This window comes from Taeniopygia guttata, chromosome 7 (assembly GCF_048771995.1).
Source record: "Taeniopygia guttata chromosome 7, bTaeGut7.mat, whole genome shotgun sequence".
NCBI classification, from domain to species: domain Eukaryota; kingdom Metazoa; phylum Chordata; class Aves; order Passeriformes; family Estrildidae; genus Taeniopygia; species Taeniopygia guttata.
Window position 1 is genome coordinate 14,983,986 of NC_133032.1, and position 25,257 is coordinate 15,009,242.

At 38.3% G+C, this 25,257-nt stretch overlaps 3 protein-coding genes across 13 annotated transcripts in view; 1 reads left to right on the forward strand and 2 right to left on the reverse strand.

Annotated features, from left to right (window-relative positions):
- Positions 1 to 399: 399 nt before the first annotated feature.
- On the reverse strand, positions 400 to 3,935 carry SPC25 (SPC25 component of NDC80 kinetochore complex). Of its 3 annotated transcripts, none has more exons than XM_072932208.1 (7): positions 3,765 to 3,935; positions 3,364 to 3,532; positions 3,210 to 3,275; positions 2,299 to 2,445; positions 2,050 to 2,154; positions 1,640 to 1,738; positions 400 to 658 (listed from the first exon to the last, which is right to left on the reverse strand). In XM_072932208.1, the coding sequence occupies exons 1-7, from the start codon at positions 3,918 to 3,920 to the stop codon at positions 525 to 527; spliced, it is 876 nt and encodes a 291-aa protein (XP_072788309.1). In that variant the 5' UTR covers positions 3,921 to 3,935; the 3' UTR covers positions 400 to 524. The 3 variants fall into 3 exon arrangements, with proteins under 3 accessions (XP_072788309.1, XP_012430325.1, XP_012430326.1); XM_012574871.5 differs by having other exon boundaries at positions 3,769 to 3,865; XM_012574872.5 differs by having other exon boundaries at positions 3,636 to 3,774.
- Positions 3,936 to 3,939: 4 nt separating this feature from the next.
- G6PC2 (glucose-6-phosphatase catalytic subunit 2) lies at positions 3,940 to 18,538 on the forward strand. 2 transcript variants are annotated; one of them, XM_030277427.4, is made up of 6 exons: positions 3,940 to 4,100; positions 11,463 to 11,536; positions 11,863 to 11,972; positions 15,009 to 15,120; positions 15,950 to 16,065; positions 17,236 to 18,538. In XM_030277427.4, the coding sequence occupies exons 2-6, from the start codon at positions 11,487 to 11,489 to the stop codon at positions 17,745 to 17,747; spliced, it is 900 nt and encodes a 299-aa protein (XP_030133287.1). In that variant the 5' UTR covers positions 3,940 to 4,100; positions 11,463 to 11,486; the 3' UTR covers positions 17,748 to 18,538. The 2 variants fall into 2 exon arrangements, with proteins under 2 accessions (XP_030133287.1, XP_002194882.1); XM_002194846.6 differs by lacking the exon at positions 3,940 to 4,100 and having other exon boundaries at positions 11,159 to 11,536.
- Positions 18,539 to 22,006: 3,468 nt separating this feature from the next.
- ABCB11 (ATP binding cassette subfamily B member 11) overlaps positions 22,007 to 25,257 on the reverse strand; it is a 52,998-nt gene continuing 49,747 nt past the window's right edge. For all 8 annotated transcript variants that reach the window (XM_072932215.1, XM_072932213.1, XM_072932217.1 and 5 more), the window contains 2 exons: positions 24,451 to 24,597; positions 22,007 to 23,926 (listed from right to left, as the gene is read on the reverse strand). In XM_072932215.1, the coding sequence (XP_072788316.1) occupies positions 23,726 to 23,926; positions 24,451 to 24,597 (348 nt within the window). In that variant the 3' untranslated portion in view covers positions 22,007 to 23,725. The remainder of the gene's footprint in view (positions 23,927 to 24,450; positions 24,598 to 25,257) is intronic.

Consider the following 25,257-nt stretch of genomic DNA (forward strand, 5'->3'; position numbering starts at 1 on the left):
TTAACAAACCAGAAGAAAAACAACCATTTAGATGCATGAATAGAAATGCTAACACTGTAGAGTACAAGTTAGGGTAAAAATCAAGACAATGACCTATGACACAAGTAACTGAAGTAAGTGCTAAGCTTCAGCACACTTTTTTTTAAAAAAGGTTTCAGGCCTATTTCAACTACACAGAAACTTGAAAGAGACATCAATGCTTTTGGAAAATATACACAAACTACAGAAGGTAATTTATTTTTATTATCTCCAGGGGCAGCTAAATACAAACCATTATATCATTAATGCATGTAATGGATCAAAATTTACATGTCCAGAGACATTCATTTAAGGCAGTAGTTGGTAATACTATTGTTCAAAGGATGAGCCAAAATGTGTCCAGATAACAGTAGACTAAAATGTTGCTTTCATTATCTTTATTTAGAAATTAAGAGTCAGACATGGATAAATACACCATTTCACCAACAGAAAGGGAGTAAGAGTGCTCTACTCTTATTAGGCAGAAAGAGAGGTACAAACCAGATTCATGCAGACTGTTTATATGATAAAGCAGTGAAAGCTTTTCTGATGTTGGCAACAAATGCAGAAAAATTGTTAGTTTCTCTCAGTTTAAGCTGTAACTCTGCCATACAGTCCAGAGGAGGAGTACAGGAAGTCACTAGAATGACACAAATTTGCCAAAGATTAGACTACTATTAAAAGAATAAATCAATACTAGTGTTTTCCTGCACCTATGAAATACTGATGTAGTTTGTTAACTTTCTATGTTTTCATTTCCACCTGCATTATTTTTGAGAAGCCTCATTTTCTTTCAGCAAAGAGAAAGCCTCAAAGAACATAACAGGTTTTTAGATTTACTGACCTCCCACTGAGTGCTGTGCTCCTGCCTGAATTGTTACAGCAATTTCCAGGAATCCATAGCCTGCTCAAAAACTGAAACACATTCCTAAACAGTTTTGTTGCTCTGCAGGCAAGCAGATTGTAAACTGATGTAGCCCAGCATGTGATAGACTTTTAACTTCAGCAGTTTAAATCTGAATTAGTAAAATCGGGAATCTGCTCAGTTCATACCTAGGGGCATGGCAGAGCGCCAGTAGCACCTGTCTAGAAGCCATCCAGCACTCAAATTCCACAACTGAAGTAAAATCCATATAGCTAAACCAGCTTTGCTGAAGTAAAATCCATATAGCTAAACCAGCTTTGAGATCCAAAAGGCTGTGCCCTTACAGAAGGGAAATGCTGGATTTCAGATTTTATTCTTTCACCTATGTCACCCTTTTTCTGCCCTCTAGGCTTCTGGAACAAGTTGAAATATGCCTATCAGCATACACATCCGCTGTAGCAGAAACAAATTACAAATGAAGCATCCTCATCTCTGTATATGGTCCTTCTCTTGCTTTGCTTGATACAAAGTAAACAGCACCTCCACAAATGCAGGGCAGTGAATATAAGCAGTCATATTTTCATGTAAGTTAACAAGAAAAACATAATTAATGAAACAATATTACCACTGCAAGGTTTTTCGTTTGGCAATTGGAAGATAAAAGATTACAACTAAACTGCACTTTACTCCCCCCCTTTTTTTCAAACAGAGGTATCAGATTCAGTCCTCTTATTTAAGTATTCAAAATTCACATACCTTCATAGTCCCCTTGTTCATTTATGGAAAGGGTACACATGTATGGCTTATCAGGATCTTTGCGGTCAATGTGTCTGAATATGAACTGTAATTGCTCATCTAAAATAAACACAAACAGAATTAATTAACACCACTAACCTCTGCTGCAAGTCACAATGATGACTAAAAATCACAATACAAAGTTAGTTTCAATTAATATTCTTAGAACACTTAGAACTTCTTAGACATATTAAGCAACCCTGGCCTCTTTGCAAGACAAATGCATTTTAGCATATTTTGCCATTTGAGGGACAAATGTAGCAGCTGGACTAAGCCAACTGATAAGTGTGTAAGCTATGTGCTCTTCACAATCCAACATGAGCCACACTGTATCAGTGCACACAGAAACTATGGAAAATACAGAAACCTACCTGGAATTCTACGCATCTCCAATGCAAGATGCTCTTTAAACAATGTTTTAATCTTGCTCACTTTTTCCACTTTCTCCTTGGCAGCTTTATTTTTCGAAGATTTTACTAGAATTTAAAAGTCCATTGTAAGTAACAAAGGTAAAACAACCACATAAAAAACCATTTAGAACAGCAGAAAAGCCACAAAGACCAAGTGTTAAAAACAACCCCTCCTTCAATTAAGAAAATTACTTATCTTTTTTTACTTACTTTCCATTTTCTTCATCAACTCTTCTTCAAGCTCTTGGATGCTGTCAGTCAAGTTCTTCTGCTGCTCTTGTTCTTGATTTAGCTTTGATTTTATTTCTGACAACTGCTCTTCCTTTTCTGCTACATATTTGCTCTGCTGGAGAATCTCTGAAAGGAGGCAAGAAAATATGAACATATACAGTTGATTAAGTATGTCCCTGCTACTTAAAACTTAAGTAGTTTGAAATTATTTATATTAATAAAACACGGTGGAATGCATGCTACCATAGCTGCAGAGAGAAGTCAGCTTAACTATACTAAGAGCATCAAATGAAAACTTAAAATGAAAGTTATTCCTAAGAAGCTACAAAGTATGGAGCTGCTCTGATACTTTAATGAGATTAAATTTGTTTCTGGTGCCAGCACTATACACATCTTCAAAGCATGAAGATGGTGGCTCCTGCCCACAGGTAATGACAGAAAGCCAAGAATGGAAACACTGACTGATATGAGAGTTGCAATCATTTTTACCTGATATTCTGAAGTTTACAAAATTCAACTAAGTTAACCCTTGACTGATGAGCTGACAGTATTCTCTTACTAATTCGGAAAAGACATAACTTCACAGTAGCTTTACTATGCAATTTAATTTATTTTTCCTACTGCAGTCAGAAAATTCTGATACTCTATTGTTTTAAATACTTATGCTCTATGCAGAAAACATATTTTTGCATCATCAAGGAAGTTTTTCAACAAATTGCTTTTGACTTAAAATTTACATGTAAATTCATATTGTAATCAACCCATTATGTTTGGGTTTAATTCTGTCTTCACATTTAAAAAGGTAAGTAATAACATCAGAATGAAGTTAAACATACTATTCAGTGTATTAAGTTAATTTTATAAAGGTTGGAAATAATAAATAACTGTACCATTGTCACACTCGTGAATTTTGTCAATCATCAGGTCCTCTTCTTTCAGCTTCTTGGACCATTTCGCTGTAAGGGAAAGTTACTTCAGTTATCTGAAGAAGATTGATGACAAGTTGCAAAAAGCAGAGTTAACGGGAGCATAGAGCCTTTGTACCTGCAAGAGCTTCTAAAGTTTCCTTGCACAAATCTCTCAGCGCTGAAGTCTGATTGTTCTGTTCAGTGCCATAACTGATTTTAAACTGGATCCAAAACTCTTTCATATCTTTTTCAAAGAGTGCCACTTCATCTTCCGCCTGTGCGTTACCCATAGCGCCGCACCGAACCTGGGAGAGAGCAGACGTCAGGACACGGGAGGCAGAGGCAGCGGGGGTAAATCACGGGACAAACGCTCGGGGCCGGTTTTCCCGCCTGGCTTGTTGTTCAAACCTCTTCGCTCAAGTTGGTTTTGTTGTCACGATCGGCTCAGTGGGAGCCGCGTTTCCCGCGCTCGGTTCCCCCGCCGCCCCCTCGGCGCCCCCGGCCCGGAGCCGCCCCCGCGCCGGGCCCGGCCCGCACCCACCGCGTCCGCGCGCGCCGCTTCCCGCCACCAACGGCCGCTGCCGCCCGCCCGCAGCAAGCGCGCCGCTGATTGGCTGAGCCCGCCGGGCCCGCCCGGCCGTTGCTGCGGTAACGGGCGCGAGGCGTGGCCGGCGTGAGGGGCGCGGCCGCCATGGTGGGGCGGGGCCGGTGCCCGGGCCGCGGCTGGTGCCGCCCCTTCCCCTCGGGGCTGCGTGTCGGGGTGCCTTGTCGGGGTCTGCTGGTGGGGCGGTGGAGGGAAACAGCCTGTTCCGTGTAACTAACAGCGGCTCATTTACGCTCCTCTGAAGCCACAGTTCATGGAACCCACTTGCGGTAACTGGTCTTAAATTTTGTGAGTTTCCGAATTGCCTTTTAATTTTCCCGGCTTGAATTCTCTCAAGAATGTGGATGAAGCTCGTTCCGACGGGAGAATGACTGCAGGGGTAATTGCAGTCCTTTTTGGTGCGAACAAAACCAGCATACAGTAGCCCTGCCTGTACCCAGTCAAACATTGCCGTAAACGTCTGTCATAGCGAGTTTGCTCTTTATGGCAGTGTGACTGGTTTTCCTCCAGTTGTTTATAGTCCCTTTTAGCTCTTGATAAGCACTAGTTTGTGATCCAAGGTAGCAGCCTTCAGCTTACTATGAAAGCTACTTCTAATAATTTGTTACCATAGCTAATGAACTAGTCCTAAATTTAGTTTATGCTAGTGGTATTTAATCCCAGAATAATGTATATTTAGCATGGCTTTGAGGATTGCTGTCTAATTACTATCTTCCACCTGTGCCATGCTTAGTAAAGTCTGAGCTGGGACCACCAACTATTAGTTCCATTACTCTTATATTAACTTTTACCCCACTGTATTCCTGTCTTGTTTGATTTGGACACACTGTTCTCCAGATTTCAGAGTTTCCTCAGCATTGTTCCTAAAGCTAACAGACCCCTGTTTCTTACCTACTTCACACTTAAATGTACTGAAGTTGGGCTAGTCCAAGGATGATTATCTAGCCATGTATGAATATGGGCACTATGGACCTATACCTTATGGCTTTTTTTTATTTAGGAACATTTCTTGCCTAGCTAAGTGTGTGCTATTGATATAATGTTTCAGTGTTGCTCCTGACATTATTAGCCTTTATTATTCGAGCTCATAACTTTCTGAATACACAAATTTCCCAGGCCCTGGAGTTTAGTAAATACAAGTTAAACTAATCTAAACAAGTCCTATTTTCTAATCCATAATCTTTTGGTGGGTTCTACAGCTGGTTAACACAGATAATGGGTTCACCCCACAGTAGCAGGCACTAGCTCAAAAATGTTAGGTATCTTTTCTTCATCAGTGAAGTTCTTCTAGACTCATTAGTCCTATTCCTTTGTTTTACACTTTCACTGTTTCAGACTAAATATAGCCTGTGACATTTACTAGCATAATCCATGCCTTAATTGATCTCTTTTCCCAGTCATTTAGAGGTTTTGAGAGACATTAACTGTACTATAACCTATCTTCAACCTTTCCCACTACTGTCTACCATCAGTTTACCAAGTGTGTGTTTCAGGGAAGCACAGTGATTTTGGCAAGTCCTAATTTTCAGTTCAAACTGATGGTTTTTGCCGGCTACAAACAGGAATATGGCCTCATGGCCCAAACTAGTGCAGGTCAGATGCTTCTTCAGTCCTCTTCTGGGTCTGATTCAAGAGGCTTCATAGACAGAAATGCTGGCAGCCAGCCCACCATAACTCTAGCCCAGACAATTGTTCTGCAGTGTTGTTTTCTAAATGTCTGTCCTAGCAAGGCATGGAGTAGTCATGGATGGAAAAAAGTTTCAACAATGGTTTACTGTCGGAATCTGTGGGTATTGGTGATTCCGAGATTGTAGAAAGTCTCTGTCTTTCTGCCCCGTTGCCAAAGAAGAAGCCATAATTCGTCTGTGCTGTTTTCAAGGTTGTTTATTTTTGCTTATCTATAACATGTTCTGCTGCCCTGCCGCAGGTCTGTCCTGCAGGGCAGCGTGCGGGGCTCTGCCCCTCAGTGGGATGGTACAAACATTATATACCAGAAACTACGTGTACTATATTTACAATAATGTGCCAATATCTATCATCTACGTTGAACAGTGTGTCCCCAGCCTAAACCAATAGAAAAATGCCAACATCACCAAGAACATGGAGGTAAGGAATAAGAAGGAGGAAGAACAGGATCAGGCCCACTTTCCTCCATCTTAGAATTCCTGACCCCCATGTACAAAGTAAAACCCCCCTGTACAGGTACTAAAACCCCCTTGTACAATACTAAAAAATTTTTCCCTCTAATTTGTGACTACTTTTACTATACCATCTAACCCTCTGTGACTGCTTGTTCCACCCTCAAAGTTGGTAATTCATTCCATGGTTCAAATTCAAGATCACAGCTGTTTTCAGCTGCTTGCCAGGGTCTAAAATGCTTTTGACCAAGGCCTGGAACCTCTGAAAATATCTGAGGGACATTTTGAGTTCCGACAGTTTACCCTATTTAACACTATGAGCTTGGCTGGAGACCACTAATTGTGCTATTTCTGCATTTTCCAGCTCTTCATGGGTGTCCTTTTAACCCCAGGCTACTTGGTTAAATTCAAGTTTCCAGGGGGCACAGCAGCAGCCGCAGGGTGACAGTTCCCTGCAGTCAAACTGTGGGGCAGAATGTTGCCAACAAAAATCTGCTGCTGTATTTTATTGGTGACAGAATGTCAGTCCTGGCCAGTTGAGTGCTGGGTTAAAAGGCAGCTGAAAAGTCTAGCTCAGGGTTGGAGAGCTACTGCAGCTGATGAGGACATTCTAAAAGAGCACAAAATTGACAAGCTGGTACTAATGAACTGACTCCACTACTTCTTGTGGCAGGTTTCTGAGTCCCTGGGCTATGGTTGGCATAGGACTAGTTTTAAGAATTAGAGCAGGCTAGTTTCAGGGATTAGAAAATTACAGACAACAATCTTATTGGAAAGGGAATTGAATAAATGGGTTGAAGATTGTTGCCCTGATGGGTTCAGTTCCATTTCTGCCTGCAGTTCATGGAACTTGAAGGAATTTTATCCAAAGTTGCTTCTAATTTCTAAAAGGCAGTTCTTCATAGTGAAAATAAGTAAAATTCCTTAGATGTGACTTTTTCATAAACATGCCAGATTTGTATTCCATGCATGGTTTGCACTTATAAACACAATGTAATGTAATTACATTACTAATTTACATTACTAGTGTAAACAAATATTAAGGTCTGGCAGGTCTGGTTATTGTTACAGTGCACAGATTAGTTTTGTTGGCTTTGTGTGCTTGCATAGTTAACTTTATAGCAAAGTGTAATGACTGTACTAACTAGGAAAGATCAGATTAAGGTGGCAGAATGAAGAGAAGAAGACTGGGTCATGTTAACTATTGCTAAACCTCTATTGGTCAACCCAACCCTAAAAAAGCCTGGGTCCAATGAGGAATGCTTGAGGACATGGGATAAGAAAGAAAGTAAAAAATGAGAGAGAGAGAGTACAAGCTTCTTGAAATATTCTTCTCTTCCTAATTAAAAAATTAAGGTGTATCTTCTCAGTGTTCCACTTGGAAAACATTCCCACCTGAGAAAATACGTGTCAGCTGTTGTATACAATGTCTGTGGTGAACTTAGTAAATTGCTTGTTAATCCTTGTAGTTGTTCCAGTGTCAATGGAAATACTGGTGTGGAAATTCATGTTATTGTTCAATTAACTAAGCATAATGTACCAGAAAGTTAGGCTCATTACATAGGCCTCCATTAACAGTGTTTCAAAAAATGTTTGCTTTGGTCATTTTTCCATGCCTTGCAAACATTTACTTAAAAGCATCTGTTGACTGTTATGTAATATTTGCTCTTATACGTAGGTGCAAGGCAGCTGTAAACATTTTATCCTCCCTTCAGTGGATCATCAGCATGACTCTTGCTTTTACATTTTATGTGTGTGTGTTTATATATATATACACACACACATATGTATATATGAAGTCTTCGGTTTTGTTTGTCTTGGAAGACACAGTAAATCAATAAATTATCAATAAATTTAAAAAATATATGAACACATAGCATTTGAAAGGTTTTTGCTTTGAACTAAGAAATTATTTATGTGAAGGCCAAACCTTGACTCTCCAATATCAAAATAAGAGAAAGCTTCAATGTAAAAACTTGCTTACATTTTCTGACCATTTTGTATAGATTATTAGGTTTCCCTGCAATTCCCCACACTAAAGGACAGCAAATAGTTTTATTTCATGTATTATCTCGAGTGTCTTTAAAGCACTAGGGGGATTACAGAAGTTTTTTGCAGTGCTTTGCATAGAGGAGTGGGGGAAAGTCTATTGAGGAAGTGATTTTCCTTTGTCAAACAAGTTATTAAATATAGTATTTCAAGTAATGTTTCACCATCTTTGTTGGTTATTACAGCTTGGAAGGTCTTTAGTGTCTCAGACATTTATTGATTGTGTAATATGACAGGCAGGACAAGAGATTATGTCAGTTACTGATTTTCTCTTGGATGGAGCAGGATCATGACTGATTCCAGGCACAGTGAGACCTGCCTCTCCAACAGAAACCACATACCTGTTCCAGAACTTCCATGGTATCTGTTTTGTAAATTGTGGATTTGTTGAGGTTTTTTAAACATCCTTTATAAATATGACTCCTCTGGTATATATATATATATATATATATATATAAAAATATATATATATATGTATATATATAAATATATATATATATATATATATAAATATCCTCCTCCTCTCTAAGGTGAGGATGTAGGAGAAAATGAAAGCCTTTTCTCTTGCTGTTAGTCTTTATTACGTCAAAGGTGCTTATCTTTCTCTATCTAAGCATAAGAATCAGCAGCAAAATCCTGAAAGATAATATCAAGAGGTCTTCAGCATTTATACTAAAAGAGGTTACTTTACTGAAACATTGCCAAGATACATCTTCAAACACTAAATTTACAAAGTTTCTGGAGAGCCAAAGTGTGCCTGAGGAGTTCTATCTGAAGACTAGTTCGGCCTAAGCAGATGCATCACTGTCCTAGTGCATAGATAATATGGATGAGTGGGTTTGAATTTATAAATAAAGCAAACACCCAAAAAGTTATTGCAATTATTACAATGCCTTTGCACATCCTATGTCAGAGGCAATTTTTCAGATACCACTGACTAAGAGTGGTGCCATTAAAGAGAGACTGTAAAATGACCTATTTTATTACTTGGTAGACTCTCCTGAAGACATTAAATTGTATCTTGATGGAAACTTAGGTACTGCAAAATATTTTTTCCTAATAGAAAAATAGTTATTTCTACTTAACCTCATTATAATTGTTGCTTTTTTAACCAAGTACTAGAAGTAAGATGTCTGTTATTCAGTTGCCAACTGACTTGACGTTTGCACTCATGTTTAGAGCTAACTGTTCTTGCTAAATTAGATTGGAAAACAGAAGACCTCAGATTTTCTACATGTCTGCATACTACACCCAGACATGTCTAAAAGAGTAGGTTTTTTTATTGTTATATTGTGTTGCTTATCTTTAAAGACAAGATACTTTTGCAGTTAAAAATGTAGCAAAAGAACATTTTCTTTAGCAATAAGGTACAAAGAGTTATTAGAGAGAGATTTTAAAACAAGTATGATCTTGGGGAAGTACTGGGAGAGAGAAAATTCATTCCATCCGTTCATTTCTATGACAGTTGCCTTGCTGCACATTCTGAAAACAGTAAAGGTATACAACTTAGCAAGAAACAAATGTCCTCAAATATTTTCAGTTTAAAAATCTAGGAAATATTTTTTGTTGAAATATCCTGAAATTTTGAATTTGGAAGGGTTTCCCTTGAAATCAGATAACACTAGTTAAAGTGAATAATTTGGTCAGTATATGGAGAAATATTGTAGTTATTGAGAAGCATCGCATAGAAACTTTAAAGTTTTAAAGTTAACTTTAAAGTTTTCTATATGGCTAATGCAATTGGAAGCAATAAACATGTAGGATTTAAATGTGCTAAAAAATGTCTGAAATCAGACTATTATTAGCTAAAGTAAATGGGAGCAGTTAAAGTAAATGTGAGATTGTGCCAGGAAGAGAAATCTTCTACGTCCATTTAATTGTCATGCCTTATTTGTTGAATCTACTTAATGTTTCCATGTGATTTCCCTGATCACACATCATGAAGCTCTCTTAAGCCATTAAGCCCCTCTTCAGCAAAAACAGTTAAGTAGTTCATATCTTTGCCTCCACAGCTCGTGCAGTTTAGCTTGAAGTGCATGGAAAGAGTTTTTGGGAAGTGTGCAGTCTATATATAGAGCTGCTTTTGTCTTCTAACTCACATTGTTTCAGATACACAGATAATAACTTGATATAAGATATGAATTCATCAGAATATTAGAGCCTGATAAAGAGCTTAAAGTTTTCCTCTGATGATATCAGAAGTTGGTATCATCAGGCTTTTAGTATCCATTTAATCTCTTGTAGAAAAAGTTATTTTCATGAAGCCACCTCAAATGAACATGATATACTAGTTATTAGTACTAATATTGATAAATCTGATATGCCAATATATTGTCTGCTGTAATCTTTTAAACTCCTGCTGTGTGGCAGAATCTGCTCCAGTTGGCTCTGGAGAACTGCTGTGCTTCACTTTGGAATAGTTCAGGGAAATTCTCCTGATTATCTGCTCCCAAGCTTGCTGTGGTTTGTACAGCAGGTCCCATTTCTGTCAGGCTGGGCAGCAAGAAAGGGGGGGCTGCAGCTCCTGCAGGCGGAGGGGCACAGGACTGGCCTCATGTAAGCAATGCCCATGCCCATACCGAAACATGACTCAGAGGCTGAGCGTCATCTGCTTTGGGCCCTGGGTTAACAGGCCTCTTATAGGAAGGAAACAATTGTTTTTCAGTATTTTAAGAATATTGTTGCTTTAAATATAAATCTAGAGCTCAACAGCATGGTTCATATATGGATACTGGTTGCATTTTCCCTGACTGAAAAAATGTGTTGTGCAAAGTATTAGTTAGAGCCAAGTTCTGTTTCAAAATGAAATGTACAGTTTCAGTGACAGTTCTGTGAAGATCAGTAATTTGTGTATTCTTTCTATGCTTTATACAGGCAACACTTAATGAAGTACAAACATTAGGAAGATGTCCATCCTGCTGAGAAATGAACTGTGAAAAAGTTTAAGCAAACATGTTCCAACTGTTCCTACAAAGGATTGCACAAGTCACACATTTTGTTTCCACAAAACTTTCCCCACAATTTGCTGCTGCTCAGCATGTACTTCACTTAGCTTCCTACAATTAAAATTTGCAAACAAAAAAGCTTTTCAGTGCTAAGAGACTCATATGCTTTCCCAGAGATGTGGAGCCACGTGTTTTGGGAATGGCTGGGTACACCACGCCAATATAATATAAAGGCAACGTCAATCACCTTCTCTCACTTTTTAATAGCTCCCCTCCATGATTCTCATTCTCTGTCACTAGAAACTTAAGATTAAAGGAACTTTACTATATTTCAAATACAGTTTAATCCATTAATATGGATCTCCTTCACAGCAATGGAGTGCTTATCATTCAGCATTTACAGAGGGACTACAGGGCTTACCAGGATTTCCTTAATTTTATGTCATATGTTGGTGATCCTCGGAATATATTTTCAATTTATTTTCCTCTTTGGTTTCAGCTCAACCAAGTGGTTGGTACTAAAATGATATGGGTGGCTGTCATTGGTGATTGGTTCAACCTCATATTTAAATGGTAAGAAGTTGAATTTGTTTTACAATTTGGTATTTTTAATAATAGTTACTATATGTACCTCAAGTTCAGAAAACTTTCTGTGAATAATATATTAGTAGATTTTCCCTGGTAATTATGAAATAGGAATTCAGAATTAAGATATTTAAGATATTTGAAATAACATTGTAATAAGATGAGAAGAACCTGTAGAACTATTACAGAATAGCTTTGCAAATATAACTCTTCTTCATATTCTTTGTATGCTTATTAATTATGCTTTGCTGAGGCCTCCTTAAGTAAAAATATTTTCATATAATTTTTTTTTTTTTTTTTTTTTTTTGGGTCAGGATTTTATTTGGCCATCGCCCTTACTGGTGGGTGCAAGAAACAATGATTTATCCTAATCAGTCAAGCCCATGCCTTGAACAGTTTCCTATAACATGTGAAACTGGACCAGGTAAGAAATGTTGGAGATTTCCTTGTGCATTTGATAGGGATAACTGCTTCAAGGGGGAGAGAATGGGACTTAGGAAGGTCTTATATGATACAGAAATCTCAGAGCTTATGTATAAAATAGAACACCAAAACAAGTAGAGGAAAAGGAATAAATACAATAGATATTTGCTGTATGACAAGAGTATTTCCTTCATTGCCTTTAAAAGATGCAAGGGGGGAGGACTTGCCTTAAAGATAACTACTACTAGAATATGAACTGGCATATTGAAAAGAAATTTTAACAAAATTTGTGAAATATATTTTTTCATGTGTTTCAAAGCCCAGGGCTGTTGAGTTTGAGGGCATGTTTGCTGTTGCAACAAATATTCAAACCCCATAAACTAAGTAGATGGTTCAGGGTAAATGACAATAGTCTCAGCAAGTGGTTACATAATGTATCACAAGTGGAAAAGAACCAGAACCAGACACTGCCATTGAATGTGTGTGTGTGGGAGTATGTGTATAAATATATGGGGAAAAATTATTTTTTAAATGTACCTTTTCAATATATTTTCACTTTTTATGTCTTCTTATCTTCTCTGTGGAAATCAAATGCAATATTTACGAAGCTAAATGAACTTGTGCAACCCTAATTATGTGCAATAAGATGAACTTGCATTGAGCTAACTGAATTTAGTTTAATTTATTGTGCAAGAAAATACTGACTGGAAATTATGTGCTTTGCATCTTGTCAATGCCACTGAAAGCTTTTAAGTAGTTTACATAGCTGAATTATATTAATAGTACCCTGCATTACATCCTATTTTAACTGAAAAAGTAGCTTAAGCCCTTGTATGAGGCACGTTTTAATAATGCCTGGTCTTTATGTAATCTGCAGTCTCTTTCAAGTTTCTTCATTTGGGACTTAACACAAAATATTGAAGTCCTTCAGATCTTATCAAAAGCCTTTAGAACTGAGCCCATTCAGTGCTGTGTAGATCCGAGCCCTGGCTCAGGAGACAGTCAGTGTGTTTCATTTTGATTCATTGAACTAGAAGGCATTTCTCCTTGTCACCGTCTTTCTGAAAGGTCATTCCTATTTCTGTCCAGTGGGTACAACTGTCATATTGATTCCTTCTTTGCACTTATAATGACTTTGAGACTTATGCTGGACCATTAAGAGTGGCACTGAGCTGTTTCTCATTAGCAAGAGGAGGTGCAGTCAGTGCTGGTGTTATGTGCATACAGTCATTGTATGAGCTTACGTGGTACTTCACACACTTTGAAAATAGCAATTTTTAGAGAAGCAGCCATAGACATGAGAAAAGCAGATCCAAATACTGCTAGGATAGGCTGAACCCCAAACTCCATGTCTCAGCAAAAGGGAAGCTGAGGGAACTGTTCATGTGACTACATAGCAAACAGTTTAGGACCTGAATTTGGTTTGTACTTCTGGAATTAACGGAACTAAAACCTGGCAGCCATTTGTTTTCTGGTATTTGTAAAACTTTAAGAATATAAATCTTAAGGTGGAATTTATGCTATTTCAAGTAGGTAATTTGCAGATAAACTATGAAATACTATTCCTAGGTGACATTTTCCTAGATGGCAACAACGAGAAGCTTTTCCACTGCTGACATACAACGTTACTGCAGTGACATTTGTTCCACTGTGACGTTTAGGAGTGTACATCTGATAGGAAATTAACAAAGGAGCTGATAGAGTGACTCTAAATGTACTGCCAAGCAGAACAGCAAAAATGAATGCAGGGAGTCAGAAATCATTGTGCTTGTTCTGCCTAGATGTTTGCTTTACTACTTCACTGAAATATTCTTTTACTCTGTGCACTACTAGATAGTGCTGGCTCATATCACATTCTTGAGCCAAAATTATGTCTTCTGATAGTGAAATAACCCTGTTCCTTCTTTTTTGTCTCCACAGAAAGCCAAGATGTAAAGGTTCCAGATTTACAGATTCCAATGATCTAATTTTTTCTTCCCTATTTTGATTTGTTGAATGTAAATCTGGTGAACATGAGAAAGGAAGTGACAGAGTGATTTTAGGAATCACTTCCCTTGCATCATGCCAGCATACCTTGTTTTATGGTGATTTTCACAGTTGTAGGAATTACTCTGTAGCTTCATATTGCTTCCAGTAAAATTAAAATTTTACTTTTTTAATTAAAACAAGTGACAGATATATTATTCTAACTTGGACTAAAAAGAAATCACTGTTCTCTATATGAGAGAGTGTTCCCTGTTATAGACTGCTGTAGGTAGACTACTGTGTGCTGTACTTGTGGGTACAGCAATTAGAGCATCATATCATGTGCCAGTTTCATTAACAATCTGCTTTTAATCTGGTTGGTATTTTACAGCACCTTAAAATTTATAAAATTTCTCAAAGTAAAGCATAAAGACACATTTTTTCCATGCTTCAGATACATTTCTAAAATTATTACAAAACTACTCAAAATGTTAATTACCTGCATTGTAATATTGCTAATGAGACACAGCTCACAATTGTTAACACCATGGTAATTGCAGAAGCAATATAAGATAAAAAGCAGCTCAGAAGTGCAATCTAAAGTTATACTGGTACTTTAGTTTAGAATGTTACAAAGAGCTAAATTTCTGTTGCTCCTGTTAATCATGGGGAGGTTCATTCAAAACTTTTTTTATGTGATCCTCATACATAATTTCTACATTCCATGCTACAGCTCTACAACAGCCCTAGGTGATTTTTTAAATTTTTAAATCCAAGTAATGGGAAAATAATAAACTTTCCTTTCAAGGTTCCAACTTACAGCAATATAAAATGAGTAAGCTATTACCTTTTCTGTTTTAGACAAGTATTATGGATTCCCTATAGGTGGACCTTCTGAAAAATTCACGTGGCAAAATTAACTTTTGGGAAGTCATTCACATTCTTTCAGCCTTTGTTAGCCATTTCCCTTCTAAATTATTAGGTGCCTGAGTAATACCAGTAGACATTTTCTGTATGACAGATGTCACAGTCTTCATTCTTGAGTTGAATATTTCCTTTTTGTTTTTACTAGGAAGCCCATCTGGACATGCCATGGGATCATCCTGTGTCTGGTATGTAATGGTCACAGCAGCACTTGGCTACACTGTTAGGTGGAAAGATAAATCAGCTGTTACCCTTCACAGGTCAGTGTCTTTCCATGATTCCAACTCATTATATTCAGATATTTCTTTAAATACATGCTATGTTTTTAATGGACTTAATTTAAAAGAAATATTCACAGTTTGTGTGTTTTGTGTAAAAACCAACAACACTTTATTATTATCTACTTCAACTGAAGAAAAAGTATATTAAGAGGATTTATCTGTTTGTATAGTCTCGTATTTATTTGCAGACATTGCATACAACATCTCTGAATCAGTCCTAAATCTTAAGTGCTGGAAATTTTTAATTCTGTAATTGTCACTATGTGTTGGATTTTTTTGGTTAGTACATGAATGTACTGCTTTGGTAGTCATCCTTCACCCATTTTAAAGGAAATGCACATAATGTTGACAAAATTCACTGTAATGTGTTGCTCAGCTCTGTGGGAAAGTCCTGCAATTGCTTTGGTGGCTGTTCTTTCTAAGGCTGTAAGGTTGTTTTCACACTGTGTGAATTTTGTCATGAAATACTTGAGTTTTGCATATAGCAATAATTGAGTTGCATATAGCTATGACTTCACAATGAGAGATATGTTTAAGGTATTAGTCCTAATTTAATCTGCCATTGATGGCTTTCATCACTTAAACTGCAGAGGTGTCTTGGACCTGAAACTTCTGAGATCTATTCATGGAACCGCTCTTGATAAAGTTTTAGTACTGACTTCTAGTTTTTAATGATCTGATTCTAAACTACTCTACTTAGTAAAACCTCTGCTGGTAAAAGCATGAGCCTTACATGATGGGTCTTGGGATAAATAAGTAGATGAAATATCTTGTCTTAATTTTTAAGCATCTTCCTTTTACCTCTTAGACTAACATGGTCATTCCTATGGAGTATTTTTTGGATTATCCAGATCAGTGTGTGCATCTCAAGAGTATTCATAGCAACACATTTCCCTCATCAAGTTGTTCTTGGAGTATTTGCTGGTAATGCTGCTATTTTTTCTTTCCTTTTTAACCTATATGCAATATTTTAAAAATATTAGATAAGAGATTTTTAGTAGTTGGACTTGTCTTTCAGCCCAGTGGTGCTCTCCACTCTCTGGAAAGTCTGGGATTTGATAATAGTCCAAAGGTAAAATTTCTGAGGTAGAATGTGCCTGCTGCCTATGTAATTCACAGTGACGGGAGTGAGCCCTTGTCCACCTGCCAGTTGATGCTGACTTTATTGTGTCCACACTGCCTCAGACTACCTCTGACTGCTTTGTACTGACTGCATCTGATCTTTAACTGTGTTACCTGTGTGGAGGAGATCAGAGAGGAAGTTGCTCCTACATGGCTCTGACCTTTCCTCAGAGGAGGAAGCTATTTGGGTCGCTTCAAATGGTGTCTAGTTGCAAAATAGCATGTGTGTAATGTGGACAAACACAGAGACCTGGGACAAAATGGAAAAAAATTGTAAATAGCAGGACAAACTCCCCTGGGTGATTTAAGATGCTTAAGTACATTTTAACTGGTATTCAGGGAGTCCAAACTATAAGCAGTATGTCTGGTATCTATCTGATTTTAAGGAGGGTGACCAGTGCATTTAGCAGGGGCTTCCTGCTCATGTTCTCTTTCATGGATGCAGTGCACCTGGGCAGCGCTGGTTAACAGCTTTCCCTCTTCACAACCAGGATAAAATGAGTACAAGAGAAGATAAGTGTGTTCTGTGTCTTTTCCTTCAACACTCAAAGCCTGTGTGGGAACTGGTGTTGAATTCTGCATTGCTGGAGCCAGTCTTTGAGTGAGGGACTCTTTTGGAAAAGGAATGTTCCAGTTTACATCTAATATTTGATAGGTTGTCATCTGGGAGATGCAGTCAGGCCTTAAGGTATGCCTCATATCAAAACCATGTAGTGCTTGGTATTTTTTTTTTTTCCAAAGTGGCAGTTTTGAGTGGGAGGAAAGGTTTTGTAATGTACTGCAAAAGTGGTAAATTGTGAGTGTATATGTATATATATAAATATATAACTATATAAAAATATATATATATAGATATAGACACACACGTAGATATTTATTACATATTCTTCTGTCTTTAAAAGTCACTGTAGAAAATACTTCTTCAAAGTACAAGTGTGTTGTTCTCTCTAACACTGAGTTTCTAATCCACAGGCATTCTTGTGGCAGAAGCATTTGAGCATACCCCTGCTATTCAGACAGCAAGCTTGAGAATGTACATCAAGACAAATTTGTTTCTTTTCATCTTTGCCCTTGGCTTTTATCTATCCCTCAAGCTTCTTGATATTGACTTGCTATGGTCTGTTCCAAAGGCCAAGAAGTGGTGTGCCAACCCAGACTGGATAAACATTGACACAACTCCATTTGCTGGACTGGTGAGGAATTTAGGTGCACTCTTTGGTTTAGGTCTTGGAATTAATTCTGAAATGTTCATCACGAGCTGCAAAGGTAAAAATAGCTGCAAGATAAGTTTCCGCATATTGTGTGTAGCTGCTTCTTTAGCTACCCTGCAGCTGTATAATTTTGTTAAGATACCTACTCATACTGAGTATTTGTTCTACATTCTCTCTTTTTGTAAGAGTGCAGCTATGCCTCTGACTGTAGTTGCCTTGGTTCCATACTGTGTCCACTCATTAATGAGGACAACTGAAAAGAAACTGAATTAGGTGAAGTTTCAAAATGGTTAGCAATGTGGGGATGGATGTGAACTGTTTGAGAACCCTCTGCAAAGGCAGTTTTGCTAATTCATTTAAAACAAGAGGTTGTCATTGCATATTTGATGTATTCCTGGTAAGTAACCAGTACATCCAAAATCAGTACACTCAAGCAGCTGAGAAATATTAGTTGCTGATTTTATTCCTAGAAATATTGCAAGCGCACTGCAGTATGGTTAGAAATGACCCAATACTCTGGGTCATAATGAAGTTTTAAAGTATAACCAACCATCTTTATTTAGCTATATGGTGGTATTTTAGTTCTGCCCATCTCTAGCTAGATAAGGCTTCAAGCATGAGTTGTACATAGTGATACTCAATATTTCATTTTTTTATAAATAGATACTGTGTGTTATAATGCTACATAATGGTGTGACATTATCACTCCACTTACTGTACGGCTGTATCCAGACACTGTGAAAAAGGCCAGCATAGTTATAAACAAGGCTTTATATTTAATTTATTGAGCTTCCTGAGCAAACCAGCTTCTGATTAAGTCAGATGATAAAAAAAAAAGTTTATTTCCATTGGACTCTGTAGAATATATTTTTGCATTACTGTGTGGTTTTTGTTATTTTTACTTTCTGAAAGTGTTCACATGAATCATGAATGTTACAGATCACACGTTCGATATAGAAAATGCTTAAATATGGTGTAAAAAATCTTTGGTTTCTGTACATCTACACAGAGCAACAAATGAAAAAAGTTGTCAATAATTAAATTATCTCAGTATATGACCTCAAGGATGTTGTTCATGCTCCTGTATTACAAAGGTAATTCCCTGCTAGTTCTCTCAGATCCACAGTCACAAGCCTGAATCATTGTTAGTAGTTGTGTAAATCATGAAAATATGGTTGCAGACTGTCACTTCAAGTTTCTATTCTTTGTTTAACTAAGGACACAAGTAACTAATATGTTGAATATAGGTTTCTTATATAAAATGGATTTTCTAAAGGGGTACTTTCCATTTTCTTCATTATTTGGCATCTATTATTGTATATTCCCTTTCAGTGCACAATCTTTAAGCAGTATTTTGCTGATATCATCCTATAAAACTCTCTTTCTCTGCCTCTCTCTACATATGTGTATATAGATACATATATACACACATATATACATGTACATACATACATACATATATATATATATATACATACATACATACATACATATATATATATATATATATATATATATATATATATATATATATATAGTCTTAGTATGCCTGGCTATAATATGAGGAATGAGGGTGCATATCTATGATCTGAAAGCAATAAGGCTTAGAAGATGTAAACATGATATTGCTTCTAGACTTCCAATTAGGTAGGAGGTAATTGAAAGAATCTTATTTAATTGGGTAAACAAGATGAATAGTTAGATGTTGGCCTTTGGGAATGAACAAGATAAAAATTACAGAAGCAAATCTGAAACAGGCATCCTTAATTAAGAGCCTAGTAAGACTACCATGACTTAAGAAAATTAGTAATCTACTTTTAAGTCTGAGGAGTATTCTGCTTTGTGCATCTCCTGATATCTTCTCTAACAGTTCTCTGAACTTTTTCCTACAGCAGCTGACCTGTAACCAGTCTTTTCTATAATTGTGGCTCCGTAAACAAAATCACTAAATTCATGGGTCTAGACACAAACAATGAAGAACAAAGACAGCTATGACAAAGATTTTGTCTGTGTTCAAGTCACTGTGTGCTTTGTTATTCCCTACTAGTGAGACGACCTACAGCGGCATTGAAGAGCAGTAGAAGGTTGATTGAGTTGTTGTTCTGTTCCTGGCTCCTCCTAGCCAACGGTAGGGAATTCTTCATGCCCAACTGTGCAAAGTTCTCACAGCAGCATTTGCATTTAGTGGCAGTTTTAACCTGGGAGTTATGGGTAGAGATTACATTTCTAGGCTTCTAATCATGTGAGAGTCTCTGTTTCCCAACACTGACAAAGAATCTTGGTGCTTCTGTTGGGGTAGACACAACCATAAATGTAGAATGACAACTGGCATTCTGCAGTATTCTTCTAAGCTCTGTAAAGACATGTAGGAAGATCTGAGCTCTCAGTCACTTTCTTGGAGTGTCCTCTTAGTTCATGATGTAATTTCAGTGCTTCAGGGAAAAGGACATAGAACATCTTCCTGTCTGAACCACCTCTTAATTTTTCTTCGACTATTAAAACATTATTAAATCAAATAATGGTGATATTAATATGAATAATATAAAATGAATAAATTTAGTGTAATGTTGCTAGTAACTTTAGAAATTAACTGACTGATAATGCAATGGCTATAGGATGCTTTCTAAGCAGCTGTGTTGTGGTATGGAGATTTGTGTAAGTGCTTGCAGAATCTCCAAAGAGAGCTCCTGAATCCTCAAACAGAATTAGCATTTTCAAGAGATGGGGAATAGCATCAAGGTAATTGTGATATTTTGAAAGAATTAGAATTGAAAATCAGGAGCCTGTTGTTGCAGTGAAATCAACCTGCATGTCCCTTACTCAGGCTTCAGTAAATTTATTGCAGTCAAAAATTTTAGTCCATACCTTATTTAAATAGACTGTGTGACCTTACTAAGAGCTCAAATTGTTAAACGTTTAAGCTGTAATTCCACCAGGCCTTTGCAGGTTTTTGAATTGTTAATATTTGGAACAGATACAGCACGTATACGCTTGCAGGATGAGCTAGTGACTCAGCTTAGTTTGAGCCACAAACCTTTTGAATTAAGGTTTTCCTGTTAATAAAGAGAGTGGAAAGTGTAGGACTGATCCCCTTGCTCCCACTAGTTGGATCCCAGGAGAAATTTAACCTTTTGTTCTTGACTTACAGATGCCAAATAATTCCTGACTTAGAGATGCTCATAATAGTATTGGGAAAATGCTATTTCAAAAGTACTTCCACCTCTCTGCAGAAAGATCTCATGAGGCAAGAGTTATATGAAGTGAAGCTGTCCCTTGCTTCTCATACAAACTAGCTGACAAGTTGTCATTACATTCAGTTCACAACACTCTTGCTACTATGCAGCTTTTCTTTTTATCCTCCCCATTCCCTGTTTAGCCTTCCTGGTGGAGGGACTCTGGGCCCAGACACACTCCTACCCAGAGCAGTCTAGTTGGAGCAGGAGCTGTATTTTTTACAGCAGTACAACAGAGCAGTTACTCAGGTGCTATCCCAAAACCATATCATGGTTATAGCTGCCTAGAGGAATAGGGTGTTGGAAAATGCAGCTGCTGTGGACCATACAGAGAAGCATACAGCAGGAGACACCAAATCACACTGTCTACTGTCAAGAGTAATAACTTGGGTCTGGCTTAAAAGATGTAAGCAAATGACTTGGGAATGGTTCGGGAATATTGTCACCAAGACCCAGGGCTGGGACCTTTTACCACTGAGGCAGCTGCAGCAGCAAGACCAGTCCAGCTCTGCACTGAGCATTCCATCCAGGCTTGCTGCTCATGCCCACGCCCCATGTAGTGCCACCTGCAATGCAATCCCTTTGCCCAGGTACCAGAGGTTTTTCAACAGCACATAGGAACAACATGGCAGGACGCGGTATCCAATACACAGTGAGTGCATTCTGTTAGAGTAGCACCCTGCCCAAAATTTCTCTCTCTGTGTTTCCCAGCTGCCTGGAAAGAGGATACTGTTACACTGAAGAGCAGCAGCACAATCACCCAGCTTGGGCTGTGGCCCTGTGCTCCTGCAGGCAGACAGCAGAGCCCTGCACAGGCAGGAGTTGGCCTTCTCAGCAGCTCCATCCTGAACAGCAAACCCTCGTTGTAGTTTCCCCCCCTCACGCAGCCCCCTGAATAATCCGACTAGCTCAGAGATAAGGGGCTGTGAGGGGAGGAATATCAGGAGAGGGGGAAGATATTCAAAAGAGGCTCTCACCCCAGGGTATGTTGGTACAGCTCTCTTTATTCTGTGATGTCCATGTGGAGAGCGGGGCAAAAGAGAGAGAACAGGAAATGTCAGGGGGTCTATATAGGTTTTGGACAGGGTGGTCTTTCCTGGCTCTCCGCCAACCCCATTGGGGCAGGAAGGAGGGCTCCAGGGGTTATCCTGATCAGAGTCACAGGGTCCCGGGGAAGGGGGGGCAGAATGCCCATGAGCTCACTGTAACACCTTGTCACAGACATGATACTTCCTGTCTGCTGCCACATACTCATGTGCTTGGCTGAAGGGTAAGAGAAGAAGTGCTAGAGCACAAAAGTCATTAAAAAAATACAATTTATTGATTTAATTTGGTTACAAAGTTATTGCCCTTTATGAAAAAGAATTATGAAATAAGTTTACATAGTCATTGTAATTTTTAATGAAGAGTAATTCTTTTTCTGTGGCCTTAAATAATAATATTAATTAAATATCACATACACATGTGTGCAGGTTATTGATAGTCAGTCTGCCAATAGTTTCCTGAGCCATCAAACTACTTAGTGCTTAAAAGATTAAAAAGATTAAAGCAAATAATGCAGCTTTTACTTTTCCGTTAAGGTTTAAAATACAGACTTTCTTAGAGAGATAGCCATTTCAGTGCTGGCTGTGTGATTTCAGCAGGGTATGTGGCAGTGATTCTGTTAATGGAGTTGTAGAAAAGTTGAAATTGGATTTTGCTGCCTGGAATTAAGGGATGTATCCTAATAAGCTGTTTACACTTACAGCTCTATTTATGTACTGCTACTGTTGCAGTATTTTATAAGAAGCGGTGTGACTTACCCACCCAGCCCAGATGCAGATTTTAGGACATGGAGAATAACATTTCCAGTTGATACACTGTTGTTTAATATCAATATTTAAATATTGAAACTGTAATCTATACTTTCTTTCTATCTGCTTTTCTCCAAGATCCTAGTCACTAAAGGAAACAGTCCTGTTCTGCTGCAGACAATAAAAAATAACATATTTCAATGCAACTTCTGGTAGATGCTACAGTAAACTGTAACAGATACAAGTTTCTCCCAAAAGAAGCTCCTTCCTGACCTTTGTTGTTTCTGAATATATTGTTACTCTGTTTATCAACTGTATTTAATACAAAGAACTAATTATGCCTATTTTTTCCACTTTCACTCATGATTGTATTACCTTCTGAAGAAAAGAACATATCCATTACCATTTCAGTAGAAGTGGTTTAAATAACTGATGATTAACCATAGAATTTTACATTAATTTAACCAAGGCATTTATTCCTATTCAAAAATATTTTTGACAGCTGATTAGAATGATAAGTGTTAGGTGGAGAGTGGTGGGCTAGGAAATTATGCTCACCAGCTTCTGTTCCTTACCTTGGTTGCTTTCCTTACTTTAGTGAAGCTGCCTTCTTTGTAAGTTCTGACCGTTTGTTGAAGGGGCACAGCTGTGTCAGTGCTGCAGGTGCACACAGGGGAAGCCCAGCCTCCCCCAACAGCACCACTGACGTGTGTGGTACAGTGGGTGAAAGAGTGGGGCTTCTGCATGCACAGGAAAGGCCTATGCTGAAATCGTCTGCAGACCAAACGTTAGGACAGATTTGACCCCTTCAGATGTACAACATAATTTGAGGAGTTGTTTTCATTCATTTAGCTTACCTAGAGAAAGGGCAGTTTCCTGAACACCAGTGTCTTCCTTGATCACTAGTTGAGGCATGACAGAACTGTGCAGTCTGACTGCAGGTATTGGCAACTCCCCAGATCACCAGGAAAGATCTTTCCCAGTTTCAGGCTTTTTTTCCCTTATCAGTGGGCTAAGATACTTCCTGAATGCATCAGCCTGTGCTTAGTGCCTTGCATGTGCTGGACAAGTGTGCTTGATGCAGACAGCTACATGCATTCAGTGTTCTACAGATCTCACTGTATTGTAGAGCACTCACTCTGTAGTGCAATGGAGCACCAACATACATGTACCTACCACAAAGTATTTGCTTACAGAAATCTTACAAAGTTAGAATCACAGTAATTCAGCTAATTGGGGCTCCAGTAGTAACAAGCTTCCAGTAGGCTCCTTCCATAGCCATCAGTTCATCATGAGTGCCCCTTTCAATGATGAGTCCCTGTGACATTACAGCAATGATGTCAGCATTCTGGATGGTGGACAAGCGGTGGGCAATGACGATGCAGGTGCGCCCTTCTCTGGCTTTATCAAGTGCTGCCTGCACAGTCTAAAGGCAACAGACAAAGTGTCAGAATAAAAATGTGCAAATACAACAGAGCTCAGAGCCAGAGGAACCCAATTGCTTTAGATTAATTAATCATATTGTGTAAGACTTGTAAAAGGGACAGAGACTAAATCAGAGGTTCTGATATTGATGTGCTTAGCTGGGTCATGCACTCTGTTTACCAGTAGTACAAACAAGGGACAGCTAAACATAGAGGTAGAAATTAAGGAAGGCCTTTACTCTGCTGCCATACTAAATGTCAACTGAATGCTTTGAAATCCAGGCAATTAAGACATTTCTGAAGAAGTGCTAGTTTAAGAGCATTTGGGGCTGGCTGCATTTTCTTACAGCTGTTCCTCCTGCACTTCTTGGAAAGATCATTAAAGGTGAAAGTGCTGAATTCACATTGTGGAATAATGTGCAATCATGCAGCAGAGTATGTAGGCATCTCTATAAAACAGAAAAGGTATTGTATGTTGTAGGCCATTGTGTTAACTTTCCCTTATTGATTATCACTGTGCATTTACCTTTTCACTTTCCGTGTCTAAGGCAGATGTAGCTTCATCCAGTAATAAAATTTTAGGGTCTCGTATGATGGCCCTTGCTATGGCAATGCGTTGCTTTTGCCCACGAGACAGCTGGGATCCCTGAGCCCCAACATTGGTTTCATATTTCTGAAAAATATACAAAAGGAGTATTTTATTCAGGTGTAATTTAACACACCAGTAGACAGCTAAAGGAAAAGCAGGAGAGAGGAAAGAAAGTCAACCACTGCTGACCACTTGCAGAACCTGGGAATGCAGAAACAATCTACAGCAGCAAACATGTTTGAGGTGAGGTTTCCAAGCTATGCTTTGTTTGCACGTAGCCCTGAGGCCCAGGCAGCACAATAATGAGCCTGGAAGGAAAATGTGATAGCAAAATGTTGGCTATTTGTCTGAGGCAAAAAGAATTCTCCCTGCCCTAGATTTAGGAGAAGAGGCTGAAAGTGATTTAAGAGCTTTCTAGAAAAGTGCTTTGTTTGGGTGCCTAGATTGTATCCATACCTTATATGTTCTTTTTATATTCGTATTATTTTAGTGCATTTAAATAATTCTCAAGTGTACACAAGCAGCCACCCTCAAATATTTTTGTCGAAGTATCGTGTCCTACTCACAAGGCAAATCTCCCACAGCTACGAACAGGATTTATGTATTTGCCTGCTGTGTAAGAATTCCATAGTAACTCACACCCAGACTCTAAGGAACACAACAAATGGTCACAGCACCCTCTTGCTCCTACTGTCACAGCTGTAAAAGGACATAAAAGGTGCATGCATGTAGCAACTTCAGCTG

Bases quoted from the DNA above. Each gene is read 5' to 3' on its own strand.
- SPC25 (XM_072932208.1), bottom strand. From the start codon at position 3,920: ATGGCGGCCGCGCCCCTCACGCCGGCCACGCCTCGCGCCCGTTACCGC. The intron at 2,155-2,298 runs GTAAGTAAAAAA...TTTAAATTCTAG, and splicing joins GTTGATGAAGAAAATGGAAA to TAAAATCTTCGAAAAATAAA. The intron at 1,739-2,049 runs GTAGGTTTCTGT...TGTTTATTTTAG, and splicing joins GGAGATGCGTAGAATTCCAG to ATGAGCAATTACAGTTCATA.
- G6PC2 (XM_002194846.6), top strand. From the start codon at position 11,319: ATGGATCTCCTTCACAGCAATGGAGTGCTTATCATTCAGCATTTACAG. The intron at 11,537-11,862 runs GTAAGAAGTTGA...TTTTTGGGTCAG, and splicing joins TTCAACCTCATATTTAAATG to GATTTTATTTGGCCATCGCC. The intron at 15,121-15,949 runs GTCAGTGTCTTT...TTTACCTCTTAG, and splicing joins TCAGCTGTTACCCTTCACAG to ACTAACATGGTCATTCCTAT.